This window comes from Oryctolagus cuniculus, chromosome 15, assembly GCF_964237555.1.
Source record: "Oryctolagus cuniculus chromosome 15, mOryCun1.1, whole genome shotgun sequence".
NCBI classification, from domain to species: domain Eukaryota; kingdom Metazoa; phylum Chordata; class Mammalia; order Lagomorpha; family Leporidae; genus Oryctolagus; species Oryctolagus cuniculus.
In genome coordinates, this window is record NC_091446.1 from 82,863,080 (window position 1) to 82,876,805 (window position 13,726).

General features: G+C 59.7%; 1 protein-coding gene across 1 annotated transcript; it reads right to left on the minus strand.

Annotated features, from left to right (window-relative positions):
• Positions 1-2,473: 2,473 nt before the first annotated feature.
• On the minus strand, positions 2,474-13,287 carry LOC103351321 (USP6 N-terminal-like protein). The gene is made up of 14 exons (XM_008269843.4): positions 13,153-13,287; positions 12,512-12,581; positions 12,266-12,351; positions 11,333-11,375; positions 10,850-10,930; positions 10,329-10,436; positions 9,149-9,258; positions 7,812-7,860; positions 7,106-7,226; positions 6,480-6,574; positions 6,035-6,100; positions 5,402-5,501; positions 4,725-4,877; positions 2,474-4,412 (listed from the first exon to the last, which is right to left on the minus strand). Exons 1-14 carry the CDS (start codon positions 13,167-13,169, stop codon positions 3,286-3,288), a joined length of 2,226 nt encoding a protein of 741 aa, XP_008268065.2. The 5' UTR covers positions 13,170-13,287; the 3' UTR covers positions 2,474-3,285.
• Positions 13,288-13,726: the final 439 nt, after the last annotated feature.

Genomic DNA, 13,726 nt, shown 5'->3' on the forward strand with positions numbered 1-13,726 from the left:
GTGTGTGTCTAGAAAAAGATGAGCAAGTGCATGAGCAGGACCAAGTCAGGACTGAGATGTGTAGAGCAGCACATGAGAAAAGAACTGCACTACATATGAGGGCTCTTGGAAAATGAATCTAATGAGAAAACTATGCATGGAAATAAAAAAAAAGGTTCTGTAGCAAAACAAAAGAAACATCTAGGTATACCTCCAACAAAATATGCAAAATCTCTATGAGGTCACCACAAAGCTCCTAAAAAGGTCTCAAGGAAGAACTAAACATTTGGAGACACATTCTATGGTCATGGATTGGAAGACTCAATCTAGCCCAGATATCTGTATTTCTTCACTTGATAGACCAACACAGTCTTAATCAAAATCCTATCAATGGGGCCAGCGCTGTGGTGTAGGTAGCGGGTGCCTGCATTCCATATAGGCGCTGCTTCGAGTCTCAGCTGCTCCTCTTCCAATCTAGCTCTCTACTATGGCGTAGGAAAGCAGTAGAAGATGGCCCAAGTGCTTGGGCCCCTGTCATCCGTATGGAGAATCGGATGAAGTTCGGGGCTCCTGGCTTCGGATCAGCACAGTTCCAGCTGTTGTGGGCAATTGGGGAGTGAACCAGCAGATGGAAGACCTCTCTCTCTCTCTTTCTCTGCCTCTCCTTCTCTGTGTAACTCTTTGAAATAAATAAATCTTTAAAAAATCCTATCAAGATGTTTTCCAATTACCAAACTGATTTTAAAATGTATGTGGGGATGAAGACACCCAGAAGATCCCACCGCCCTTAATTGAAGATGAACACACTGGAGGACTGATGTGTCACAGCTGCCCTAACTTATGAGACAGCCTGGGACTGGTGAGAGTCAGAATGGTAACCCCAGAAGAGACCTTCACGAATACAGTTATCAGATCTTTGACAAGAAAGCAAACTGATACAATGGAAGAAGTCTTCTTAAGAAAGAGCACCAGGTTTGTGAAATCTCCATTGCAGGAGAGGGCAAAGGACTGTCACCAAAGGCAGGTGGCTTTCAGTGGAGACGGATGCCTGCAGGTCACCCTACACATGGCTGGCCAGGGGAGGATGGTTCGAGGCCATAGGCACCAGGAAAGTCTCTAGGTGTGCGTTCCCATTAGTAACAGTGTTTAGGGCTTGCACCTGGACAGGTGGACTGCCTGCACGTCTCTGAGTACACTGCGGTCCACCCAGGAAGCCAGGGCAGAGCAGGGAGCACAGCACAGGCTTGACCTGGACAGGGGCCTTCCCATCACTTTGCCTGCCCTGTAGCAACCTTGCCTGTAAGCTCATCATCGGGCTCACATCTTCCCCCAGATAAGGAGCAGAAGAAGCAGGTGAAGAGTCCAAAATATGGCCTTATGGTTCCCAGGAACAAGAGGACCAGCCTTGAGTACTGGAGAACAGGAGCAGGCTCAGGACTGGCCCATGGCTGTGGCTCTCCAGCCTGGAGAGATGAGTCATCAGCACAGTAGCCACTTGTCACCCTCTGTCTCGTCAGCTTCTGGCCTCAGCGTGATTCCGCAAAAAGCACCCTGTGGGGACCAGCAATTCTGAGCCCTTGGGGTCCTGCCACTGACACAGCCATGGCTCATTCAAGAACGGAGTACAGAGTGGTCAACTCCAAACCAGACTCAACAGCTAGAGAATCCTGGGCCTTCCAGACCCAGGGGAAAATGGCTATGGCCTAACCTGCCCCATTGGGATGACCCAGGTGGCTTCTGATGAACAGGGCCTAGTCGCCTTTTGGAGGTCGTGTGGGTTGAGGAAGAGGCTACAAGTGTCTGGGACCCTTGGAGAACTGGGGTGCTCTTTCTGCCCAAGGCAGGGTTCCAGACTCCTTCCTTATGGAATCACCAGGCCAGGAGCCTCTGAGCCAGGAGTCTCTTCTCCCAACATCAGGGGACACATTCTCCATGCAAATGACCCCTAGTGACAGCATGACCTGGAGAAGCTGAACCCACTGTGACAGCAGCCCAGGAGGCCTGAGCTGCAAGAAGGCATGTGGGCATCTGGCCAGCCAGGTGTGCCACCAGGGCCACCTGGACATTCTGGGCTGTCTCCACCCACTGGCATCCTGGTCTGTGGTCAGAAGTGCCCTGGGGTCCTCTCGCGGGCTCAGGCCATGAGATGCTGGATTTTGAGATGGGGCAGGGGAGGATGGAAGGCAAAGAAAGAGGGAAGAAGAGCAGGAACCTGGTGCCCACACACCCAGGACAGTGCACAGAGGTGATCGTGGGCCTGGTCCCTTGGCTGGGCCCACACTCCTCAACTGTCCCAGAGGCCACATGTACCCAGCCACTGCTGCTCCTCCAGTCCTCCCCTGGTCCACACTGGGCACAGGGCAATCTCAGGAAGTGATGGAGCACCCTGAGCCAGGTCTCTGGCTGCAGCTGGCGGCTGTGGCACCTCCAGCCCCTTGCAAGGGACTCAGGGACCCTGTGTGGCAGCTCGGCTCCAGGGGTCACAAAATCAAAGGCATTCTGAAACCATTTAATACAGAATCAACAAGGGGCAGAAGTTCCAGGGTTCCCTCAAGAAGGCAGGAGGGGTATGTGGCAGCCCAGAGGTGCCTGGGTTCGTGTCCTACATCATCTCCTGCTCTGAGGGTGCCCATAGCAACTGTGGCAGTGGGCTGGCTCCGTGGCTGAGATGAGCCAGGGTGAGGCCGCTCAGGGAGGGGGAGAGGAGCTCCAGAGAGGAGCCTTGTCAATCAGGGAGGCCGCTGGGCATAGAGAAGCTAGATGCTGGCCTGTCTGAGCTAGGGTGCGGCTGCTCAGGGAGGGGAGACGAACTCCAGAGAGGAGCCTTGTCAATCGGGGAGGCCACCAGGCACAGAGAAGCTAGATTCTGGCCAAGCTGAGGCCTCAGGTAGGGGGAGAGGAACTCCAGAGAGGAGCCTAGTCAATCGGGAGGCCACCAGGCATAGAGAAGCTAGATGCTGGCCGAGATGAGCTAGGGTGAGCTCAGGGAGTGGGGAAGGAGCTCCAGAGAGGAGCCTTGTCAATCAGGGAGGCCGCTGGGCATAGAGAAGGTAGATTCTGGCCGAGTTGAGCTAGGGTGAGGCCTCATGATGGGGGAGAGGAGCTCCAGAGAGGAGCTTTGTGAATCGGGAAGGCCCTGAGAATAGAGAAGCTAGATGCTGGCCGAGTGGAGCTAGGGTGGGCTCAGGGAGGGGGAGAGGAGCTCCAGAGAGGAGCCTTGTCAATCGAGGAGGCCACCAGGCATAGAGAAGCTAGACTCTGGCCAAGTTGAGCTAGGGTGAGGCCTCAGCATGGGGGAGAGGCGCTCTAGAGAGGAGCCTTGTCCATCGGGGTGGCCGCTGTGCTTAGACAGGCTAGGCTTCTGGCCCGTCTGAGCTGGACACCTGGTGGGCTGTTCTTCCCCTCCAGGTGCCCACGCACATCCAGCTGCTCCATGGAGTGGGCAGCAAGGAGGCCTCGAGCCAGGGTGGGGACACGGGCCTGGTCTCCCAGCACAGGGCTGGCTCCTGCAGGCTCCAGCCCGTGAGTGTCCCCAGAGTGCATGGGGCTCCCATGCAGGGAGGGTGTCTTCAGCCCTGCTCCCAGGGCTGGCACAGCCTGCATGGGCTCGGGATCCAGGGGCTCTGAGGCAGGTGGGGGAGGGGCCCTGAGACCCTGCTGGCCACCCAGCTCCAGGGGCCAGAAATCAGCGCCTTTGACAGGCGGGCTGAGATTTGGGAGGCCCGCCCATCGGGACAGGTCTCCCCTGCTCTGCAAGCTCTGTGGGGCTGAAAGGCCCGGGCCATGCAGAGACTCTGAGGACTTCACAGACAGGGCTGGGGACGAGGGCTCCGGGGAGGCACCCTCTTCACAGCCTCCCTCCTCGTCCTCTTCAAAAATTGTCTCGGGCAGGACGAATCTCAGGTCCCGAAGCAGCTTTGGCCAGGGAGACGCAGGACACTCAGCAGCCTGGTCTTCCTCCCCTTCCTCCTCCTCTTCGTCCTCTTCCTGCTTCTCCAGGCCGCTGTAGTACTCCTCGTCCTCAGAGTCGGAGTCATCTTGGAAGGTCACGTTGAGTTTGGTCAGGGAAGTCCAGCGCCGGAGGGGGCCTGGCTCGTCCAGCCAGGAGCACTGTGGGCCCGAGAGGTGGGCGGCGCCCCCTGACCCTGAGGCCCCCGTGGAGGAGCCCGGGCCGCGGGGCTGGGTGCTGCTCTCGCCACGACTGCCCTTCTCCTCCTTGGTGTGTTGCTTGGAGTCGGGCTGGACGGCAGATCCGAGAGGACCGGTCTCCCCGGGGACAGAAACTGAAGCCCCCGCTGGCTCCTGGGGAGCTGCAGCAGCAGGGTGACAGCCTTTGCGCTCAACGATGGTCTTGATGGACACTGGTGGGGGAGCGTGCTCCTGAGAGCCAGGCGGCACCTGCAGGGCCGGGCTGCCATCTTCGGTTGGCTTTTCTGGAAAAAGAAGAGATGGGTTTTGTTTCTCCACGGCCACTATCTGGCCTGCAGGGTGCCTGCCCTGACCTGACCCTTGGGGTCCCCATCACTCGGTGTGATGCTCAGGACACCTCCAGCCTGCTGGCCGCAGAAGGAATGGGCCATGCAGCCTGGGCCATGGGAATGACAGGGACACCTCAGAACTGCTGAGCCCGGGGAGGACAAGGAGGACTAGGAAGAGGGGAGGCCCTGGGCGGGCTGCCAGGGCCTGGGTCTCCCACTGCTTACTCCCCCAAGGGAGCATGGGACGGGGCCGTGTGCTGGACTCACCTTCGGGAGGCAGGAGGCACTGGAGCTTCCCCAGCTCACGCATGGAGGCCCGCAGCTGCCTGATGACCGCATCCTCGCTCAGTGACCAGGCCTGCTTCAGGGTCACCTGCAGGAACTCCCGGATGTGGTCTCTGGACATCTTCAGCAGGCGCTCTAGACATGGGGGTGGGCATCGGGCTAGGAGGAGCCCTAGGGATGGTGCAGCCACCATGGCTGCTCCAACCCTTGTTCCTGCTGCAACCCCTGACTCTGGCCCTGTCCCCCACTTGCTGGCCCTGAGGCTCAGCCTCAGCTTGGACCACCCTCAGCAGGACAGGGCCTGCCTGGTCTGCACAGCAGGCTCCCTCCTGTGTCTGCTGGGGCTGGGGGAGCTCAGCCCTGCTCAGAGTCACAGGACACAAGAGAGCCAGGCAGTGGGGAAGGAGCACATGCAGGAACTCCTGGATGTGGTCCCGGGGCATCTTCAACATGGGCTCTAGACATGGGGGTGGGTGTCAGGCTGGGAGGCACCATTTTTTGGGGTTGGGGATGAAACGGGATTCGCAATGCCCCTAAGCTGGCCAAGAACTCAGAAAACTTGTCCCTCCCCTAGGTTCTGCTCACCCGGGCCAAGCATGGGACCCCCCCCAACTCCTCCATCCCCAGCACCCAGGCCTCTGTGGGCCCTGAGGACTTACTTCGGTGGACCTTGAGGACGGTGTACACCATGCCGGTGAGTACATGTGCGCCCTCAAGGATGTAAATATCCCACATCCGAAGTGCCAGGGGGAACGGCACCTGGGGGACAGAGGCATTGGAGGACCCCGCGCGTCAGGGCCTCAGCAGGGCCCACCGTGGGTGGGTGTGCAGTGTCATAGGGCATCCTAGCTGTGTCCTAGAAGCCCAGAGAGAAAGAGCACCAAGGCCTATCCAGGACCCTGGGGCCACGCGGACTGCTCTGCACACTTTGGAAGCCACCCTGGAGATGCCAGACAGCCCAGGGACCTGGGGGAGGGGTCAGCCCTTGGGCTGTGCTGAAAGCAGCCTGTGGCACCCAGGGTCTGTGGATCTCCTGCCTCTCACTGTAGGGCTCTGGCCTTTGCCAGGCTCTCAGGATGGGTCCTGGTGGGACCTGTCCCCTCCTTGCTGGCCCTGAGGCTCAGCCTCAGCTTGGACCACCCTCAGCAGGACAGGGCCTGCCTGGTCTGTACAGCAGACTCCCTCCTGTGTCTGCTGGGGCTGGGGGAGCTCAGAGTCAGAGGCCACCACGACAGGAGAGCCAGGCACTGGGGCAGGAGCTTCCCTGGGCAAGGGGTCCCCGGGGCACTTACCCCATCCAGGAAGCACTGGATGTACCAGTGTGCGGTGTAGTCCTCAAGGTACACACCCTCCTCCTCCTAAGAAGAGGCAGAGGGGGATCAGGGCCCAGGGCCCAGGCCTGACTCGCTCTAATCTGAGCCCTGTGGCAGAGCCCCTGGGTGCAGGAAGCCCAAGAGCAGGTGCATCCCCTCTCCCAGCCATGCAGATTCCTGAAGGGACACAGGTCCCTCAGTCCACTCTGCCCTGGGGACAGCATCTCCCTGCAATCTACACAAACTCTGGGGGACCAAGTGCTGGAAATCAAACCAGCACCCAAGCTGCCGCGGCCCCCAGTAACCAAGAAAAGCCTTGGTGAGGACGTAGCCTCCCCTGGCCCAGGAAGCAGTCAGGACCCCTCTCTGTCCTCCCCTCCCTGAGCACAGAGCCCCCGAGGGGAGAAAGGGGATGTTTACTTACCAGGTGTTTCTCCAGGGAGGGCAGCACGCGATGCATGATGTCCCCCAGGTGGTGCTGGAATCGCTCCAGTTTTGGGGAGTCTGGTGTGTAGAAATCTGAGTAATAGCAACCCCCCAGCCCTCATTCAGAGTGTCTTCCCAGGAAGGCTGGAAAGCCAAAGGCTTGCGGCGGGGTCTTGCTGAGCACGGAGGGTCAGGGGAGGCTCTAACAGGCAGGGGAGCATCAGGGGAAGGGGGGTACAGCTGACAGCCCAGGGCAGGTTGCACTCACACTGGGTGCCTCAGGGCCATCTGGACACTCAGGGTGAGGAGGGGCCACCCTAGAATGGATGCTCCTTCTGCAAGGGTGTGGTGCAGTGGGTGGGAGTCTGACTAGAGATGTGAAGCAGTAAGGCCAGTAGGGACCTAAGGGTCATTTGTCAAAGACAAGGCACAGGACCTTTGTGTGATGGCAAGTGAGGGGTATGGCTTGGTATTGGGCCCTCTGCCGGCCCTGGCTTCTAAGGAAGTATTCTGAGGGAGACCGCCCTATGCACGCAGCAGCCAGCGAGGGACAATGTCCCAGTCACTTGTCTGCATGCCCATCCCTGCACTTGCAGGACCACGCCCACCACACCCATCACCCACCATGCATCGCGTGCTGGCTGTCCTCCATGAGCTGGACTAGGGCCCAGAAAGCATCCTCTTCACTCAGCCACATCAGCAGCAGGGCTGCCACGTGGCTTAGGCCCTGGCTGTAGCCCAATTCCTGGAAGAACACAAAACACATCAGAGGGACCTCCCTGGCTGGGATGATGTCAAGTGGCAAGGGTGACCTCTCCTGGGAGGGCTGAGCATTACCACCAGGCCCCACTGCTGCCCCTTGGGTGTCAGGATCTCAGGGACTGGAGCACACGCCGGCTCTCAAAGTTCCTGCAGAGAATCCTGCAGGGTCTGAGCGCAGGCTGCGCAGGGTTAAGAAGAGGTATGAGCCCCACCCCAGATGTCAGGAAGGGGAAGACTGTTGTGGGAGTGCAGACTGCACACCCGTGATGGCCTCTGGAGCTCTCTGCTGCACAGGGGCCCTGCTGGGCCCCACTACAGACCTGAGGAAGAAGCACCATAGTAAGGCCTGCCTGGGCTAGAACAGAGCCCAGCCCAGGAGAAGGCTTCCGTTCTGCCCCCAGAACTTGAGGTTGTGGCCAAGGAGGCCATGAGCTTGAACTCTACCCCTCGGTCTCTGCCTTGTGGATTAGAGAGGCCCCCTCAACCCAGGCTAGGATCTCAGTGACCAGGGGCGCCCTGCATGGACAGCTCTGGATATGACCTTGGAACGTTATCGCAGAATACTCACGGGGTTGTACATCGAGTATGCGAGGAGCACCTCAAATAAGGAGCGTTGGCTGGAAGAGAGAGGACAGAGGCTGTGCGTCCTGTGCTGCCGAGGCTCTCAGTGTGGCTCTGCCTAACAGAGCCTGACAGCCACACGCAGCGCCCGTGACACTCTGCTCATGAGCAGTGACGTCATCAGGGCACCTGCGTGTTGTCCACCGTGTGGGTGAGCACTGCCTGCAGGGACATGCACATCCCCAGGGTGCAGTCATGTGCAGTTTCGTTTCCCCAGGTGGGTGTTCATTGCAGAGGTGAGCGTCCCACTGTGGGAGGTGCAGTCCCGTGGGTCTAAGCCGTGGAGAGTCAGCCTCCCATGCACGTTCATTCTGGTAGAGAGCAGCTCCTGTGGCCTATGTGTTCCCCATGAGCCCCCTGTGGCCAAACTCCCCACCTCCCCCAGCCCGTGGCCACCACTGCCCTGTTGTGTGTCCCGGATTTGGCCTCTTGCAGATGTCCTGTGAGTGGATCACAGCACGTGTAGTCTTAGAGGGACGCGTCCTCTCTTAGCAGGATGCACCTGAGATGCATCCAGGTGAGCCCAGGGCCGAGCCTCGTCCTGCCTCTCACTGAATCCCGTTCTAGGATTCAGCTGTGACACGGGTTGCTTATCCGTTTCCCCACTGAGCATCGTGCAGGCTACGCCTGCGTCCAGTGACTTTGAACACAACCCTGAATCTTGCATGAAGGTTTTCTTGCACTCAACTGTTCTAGTAGTTGTGTGAATGTGCGTGCGTGCTGGGGGTTCGTGTGGAAGGTGTGTGTCTCTCATTGTGAGAAACAGCCCTGGGTGCTGCCGGGGGCCTGGGCACTGTGCTCTGTTCCTGCAGTGAACCAGAGCGGGGCTCGCCTCACGTTCTCCCCAGCACCCGGCGTCCTCGGTGGTCTAAGTTCCCCCATTCTCACAGCTGTGCGCTGGTGCCCCATTGTGGTTTAGGTGCTAAGCGTGCGTTCACGCGTTGAGTAGGAGAGTTGTGTGTGCAGTCACGAACGGGCCCTCCTGAGCCTTGGCCCATGTCAGGGCAGGGAACCCTCATTTGCTTTCTTATTATTGAGATTTATAACTTCATTTTCTGTATTTTGTAAATACTGTCTCCCCTTGTGTTCCTTTTCATTTCATTCCCACCAAAGTGTCTTTGGGAAAGCGAACTGTTCAGTATAAATAGAAGGCCATGGGTCCATTTTTTTCTGTCCTAGAGGAATTATGCTTTAGGTGTGAGCCCACGTCTCTCCTAGGACCCCATGTGTCCCAGGACCCTTGCACCTCCCTCCCCCCGGGCCCCTCGAGCCCAGAGGCCTCACTTGGCTCCGTATCGCTCTCGAAACATGATGTGACTTCTGAACGTGCGTGCTACCTCTTCATCGATCTGTTGGACTTGATCTGAGCACAACCTGGCCCGTTCCTTCATCTCCTGCAGGGCAGGGCCGAGGGGGAGGGGCCGGCCTCAGGACGAGCCAACCCCCACTGCCACACAAGCACCCCAAAGCCACAGCAGCCCTTCTGGTTGGCAGGGAGAGTTTTTCTGGGGGCAGCTCATTCCCCTGATCCAGGGAGGGTCATGGGTTCCCCACTCACCTTAGGGCCCACGCCACCCCCAGTGTCCAGCAGAGGGGGCCACTGTGGACCCACTACAGTCAGCCTGAGGCCAGGGGCTCTGCCAATGTCCTGTGCTACCTCTGCCTTCCCAGAGCAGCTGAGACCCAATCAGGCCTCCGAGCCTCCTCACTGGGCTCTCAGGCCCCACAGGACAGGAGTCAGCCTCACCCTGACCAGCCTTCAGGGCTGCCCCCTGCAGGAGAGCCCCAGCTCCATCAAGAGAGTGGACACCATTCTTGGACTTGGAGCTGGCCCCAGAGGCAGCCCCCACTTGAAGACTTGGGGGAGGGCAGGACTGGCAGCTCAGTTGCTCCTTGCTCCCTGATGTCAGCCAGGGAGATGACAGTCATTCCCGGGCCAGCCCTCTGATGGATCAGCCCGCATTCCCAGAAGCAGTTGAGAGCTGACTCTGACCGATGGAACCAGCAGGCCAGGTCGGGGCTGGGTGATCTGAGGCCTGGCCAGGCCAGGCATGAGAAGGCCCAGGTGAGGGCAGGGCCCGGCGAGCATAAGAAACGCACAAGCAGGGTCAGGTGTGGGGACGGCCATTTAGAACAGAGCCAGCTGCGGGCCCTAGCACACAGGACTTCCACCTCATTCCAGGCCATCTCTATCCATTCAGGACCCAGCATAATGGCACTGGGCAGTCCTGGGCCTAGAGCAAAGGCAGGACCACAGGGATGAGGGCTGTGGCCCTGACGGGATCCTTGTGTCCAGGCCCATTTGTGTGGGGGAGACGTGGAGGAGGCAGAGGGGAGGGCCGGGTGGGGGCCCCAACCAAATGACCACTCCTCCTTGGCATTACTTGTCCACCACACGGGAGCCTCGCGCTCCTGAGCAGGCCCGAGCGGGTCGGCCTGCCTCAGGTTGCACGCAGAGCCATACCTCGAATTTGCCAGGGTTCTGGGCCTTCCTGGTATCCACAGAGAGCATCATGGCCCACACCTTGCCGCGCACCTGGGCGGGGATGCCTTTCTCAATTCTCCGGTGGAACTACAGGAGAGAGGAGGCTCTGGTGAGACCCGCCCCAGGCCCTCTGTCAGGGGGAGCGCAGGGTGAGACAGCAGGAAGGGGAGCCCTGGGCTCTGTGCCGTGTCCCCAGATCTGTCTGGACCTGGGCCTCCTGACCCAACAGTGAGAGGAGGGCCGAGGGCTCAGTGCAGGCTCTGTCGTGCACTCACTGGCCCCACAGGGCACCAGGAACTGTGCCTGCCCTGCATCTGGGAGTGGCCCCGGGGGAGACTTTGGATCTTCTACTGCGACAGTGTCCTGGGTGCACGGGCATGGGGCTGAGATGACCTGTGTCCTTTCAGGGCAGGACAGTTGTGTCTGAGAGGCACAGCGATGGGTACCATCCATCCCAACTCCGCCCCCAGTGGTCCCCAGGGGCCCTCAGGTCCAGGCACCTTCTCACTGCTGCGGTACTTGGTGAAATTTCGCAGCATCTTATTCCATTTTTGCAGTCGGCGGCCCTCCTGATGTTTACGCTGTGAATGGAGACAGGTTGGCGTGAGCTGAACAGTGTCCTCTGAGAGAGGCCACAGGTGCAGCTCAGGAGCCTGTGGACAACTCAGCTGGGAGGAGCCAGCAAAGGGGCAGACCACAGCACCCAGACCTTCCAAGTAGGGGAGCCTCAGGGGCTTGGGCTCTGCCCACAGGATAAGCCATCCTCAAGCCAGTCCCATTGCCTCCAGGAAAGTGGGTCACAGTGGCCCACAGGCGGGGACCCCCGAGCTGCAGGCCTGCACTGGGGCGTGTGGGCCTCAACAGATCTCCTGGGGACTGCTGTCCCTGGAGGACCATATGGCACTCCGCTAACCACTGCCCATACCCACAGGCCTGCTAGTTCTGCCTCCTAGATGAAGAGTCCATGGCCAAGGTCAGCTTACCCATTGCACTGCCAGGCATCCATGCCTGGGCGGCTTCTGCTTACTGAAAGGCAAGAGAGACACCACCATGAGAATGGGCACTGAACCACGCATGGTCCACTTCCCCAGCAAGGCTGGGACAGGACCTGTGTCCTCCTCACCCTGCTGAGGTGCAGCCCAGGGCACAGAGAAGGGCAGGGAGGGGGCAGCCATGCTGCAGGCAGACACCCAGCAGGGGCTGTGACTGTGAGCCCAGGGAGCCCAGGGCCGGGTAGGAGCCCTTTCTGCCAGTGCTGTGAGTGTGCAGCTGGGGCTCGAGGCACCTGGGACCACCACACCCGCCCAGGGTACCCCCCACCCTCCCTCCCCACCATGTACTGGCCCCCTGAGGTGCCTGCTTTCCATCTCACCCTCCTCTGTCAGCCCGGACCGTGGGCATCTCTCCACCACTTGGCTCCTGCTTTTTCTCCAGGTTCTGGCACAACATGGAGCCAGAAACCCCCATCCCCGAGCTAAGGTGGCCAAGAAGGCTCCATCCCTCTAGGTCACCAGAGCCCACGCTCCAGCCACGGGACCTCTCTCCCTGACATCTGTGGGAACAGCCTCCACGTCTGTCTCCTGCCCTCAGGTCCCACTCCTCCCAGCACAGTGCCCTCCGCTGCAAACCCCTCTGCCCCGGTCTGTACTGGGGAAGCCTGCAGGCAGGTTCGGAGCCTTGAGGTCCCACCCCTGGCCGTCCCTCAGGCCGGGCCTTTAAGCCTTTAGCTTGGCCCCTGAGACCCAGGTACCTCCTGGACAACTGCCACCTTCTAGGCTGGTGCCCCAACCCTGTGGCCACAGCTCTGGAATGCTGATGACCCGGTTGTGTCCCCTAGGAGCAGGGCAGGACCCTCAAGCCACCCCCTCTACGTGGATGGATCCTCCCGTGGGTGGATCGGGCTGCAGAGGACTCACCAAAGGAATCCAAGTTTGTCTGGGACAAGGGCTCCACTCTCGTCGTCCTCTTCTCCCAGGTGAAACTGGGCCCCTTTACGAGGACCCTGCAGGGGAGAGGGGACCCAGGTGAGACGTCCGGGTCTCAGTCACAAGGGGAGCTGAAACACCCTCCCCGCTGTGTCCCCAGGGAGGCGGGGTCTGGCTCTCACAAGCACAGTACTTGAGGCAGGGCCCCACCTCCTCCCCCAGCACCCTGGCCCGTACCTGCTCATATTTCAAGATGATCCTTGCTCGCTCCTGGGCCCTGCCGGACCTCAGGGCGTCCATATCCAATCTGTAACACACATACGCACATGTGAGCCAGCACAGGGAGCCCACGGGAACTGCTGCCCTGAGGGCTGTCCCCCTGGTCAGAGCCACATAGGCAGGTGGGCGGGCACCTGGTGGTCGGGTCCCAGGAGGATGACTTGTCCAGAGCACAGGGACTAGGGACGGTTGAGCAAGACAGCCCCTGGCTAGCCTCCCCTGCCCTAAGGTAGGACGCTCTTCCCCCAGCCTGGCATCTATGTGTCCTCCAGGGAGCCCAAGTCTAAGGGTCTCCCTGACCTGCTCCCAGCCCCCACATCTCTAGGGCTCTCAGAGCCGTCCTCCCTGCCCCACCTGATACCAGCTGATCCAACACCTAGTCTTGAACCCATGTCCAGACACAGACACACACCAAGGCCCATTTACCACTGATGCCCAGCAGAGTGGGAGGAATGAGACGACTGTATACACACTGCACACAGGGGCCCACTGAGAGCTCAGCCACATCACTTATGGAACCCGGTGTGGGAGACCAGTGCCACCCACCTGGCGTGACCTTTCCCACGTCACAGCTCATACAGAGAGCCAGTCCCACTCACCTCCATCGCGAATCCATTGGATTCTGTGAAAAGTGCCTCCTGCCTACGCTACCCACACCTGGTCAGTTGGGCAGTAGAAGCACTACTGACCACTGGTTGCCGACAACCCAGAGTGCACAGTTCTCAGTGACTGTGATGTCACAGAATCCTGCCAGCCAATCCCAAGTGACGTGCAGCTGTGGCAAGGGGTCAGGGTCCTCAGCTCTGGCTTCATCAAAAGTCACCAAAAATGGGGCCTGTGTTCTCCCCAGGCCCCAGGTGAAGAGGGCAGGGCTCTGGCAGAACTGCCCCAGAACCAGGGATGCCTGGGCCCTCTGCCACCTGCCGTAACGGTCCCAAGTCCCAGGCAACCTGCACCTCCTGCCCTCCTCTAAAACACAACTTTATTACAGCCCAACTGTGAAGGTCTCTTTATTTGAACACAAGGTGGCACAGGGAGCCCCATCATGGCCTGTCCTTCTTCCTGAGGTCCCCACACTCGGGGCTGCCCCTGCAATGACCTGAACGGAGACTCCCAGGGCTGCAGCCTCCTGTCCTACCACAGGCCCCACCCCAGCCCTGCCAACCCCTGCTG

What these genes read in the sequence shown, in the direction of transcription:
- LOC103351321 (XM_008269843.4), bottom strand. An exon ending in GATGCCTGGCAGTGCAATGG is followed by an intron (nt 10,931 to 11,332) that starts GTAAGCTGACCT and finishes CTCCATTCACAG; the next exon opens with CGTAAACATCAGGAGGGCCG. An exon ending in CAGCCAGCACGCGATGCATG is followed by an intron (nt 6,575 to 7,105) that starts GTGGGTGATGGG and finishes GCTATTACTCAG; the next exon opens with ATTTCTACACACCAGACTCC.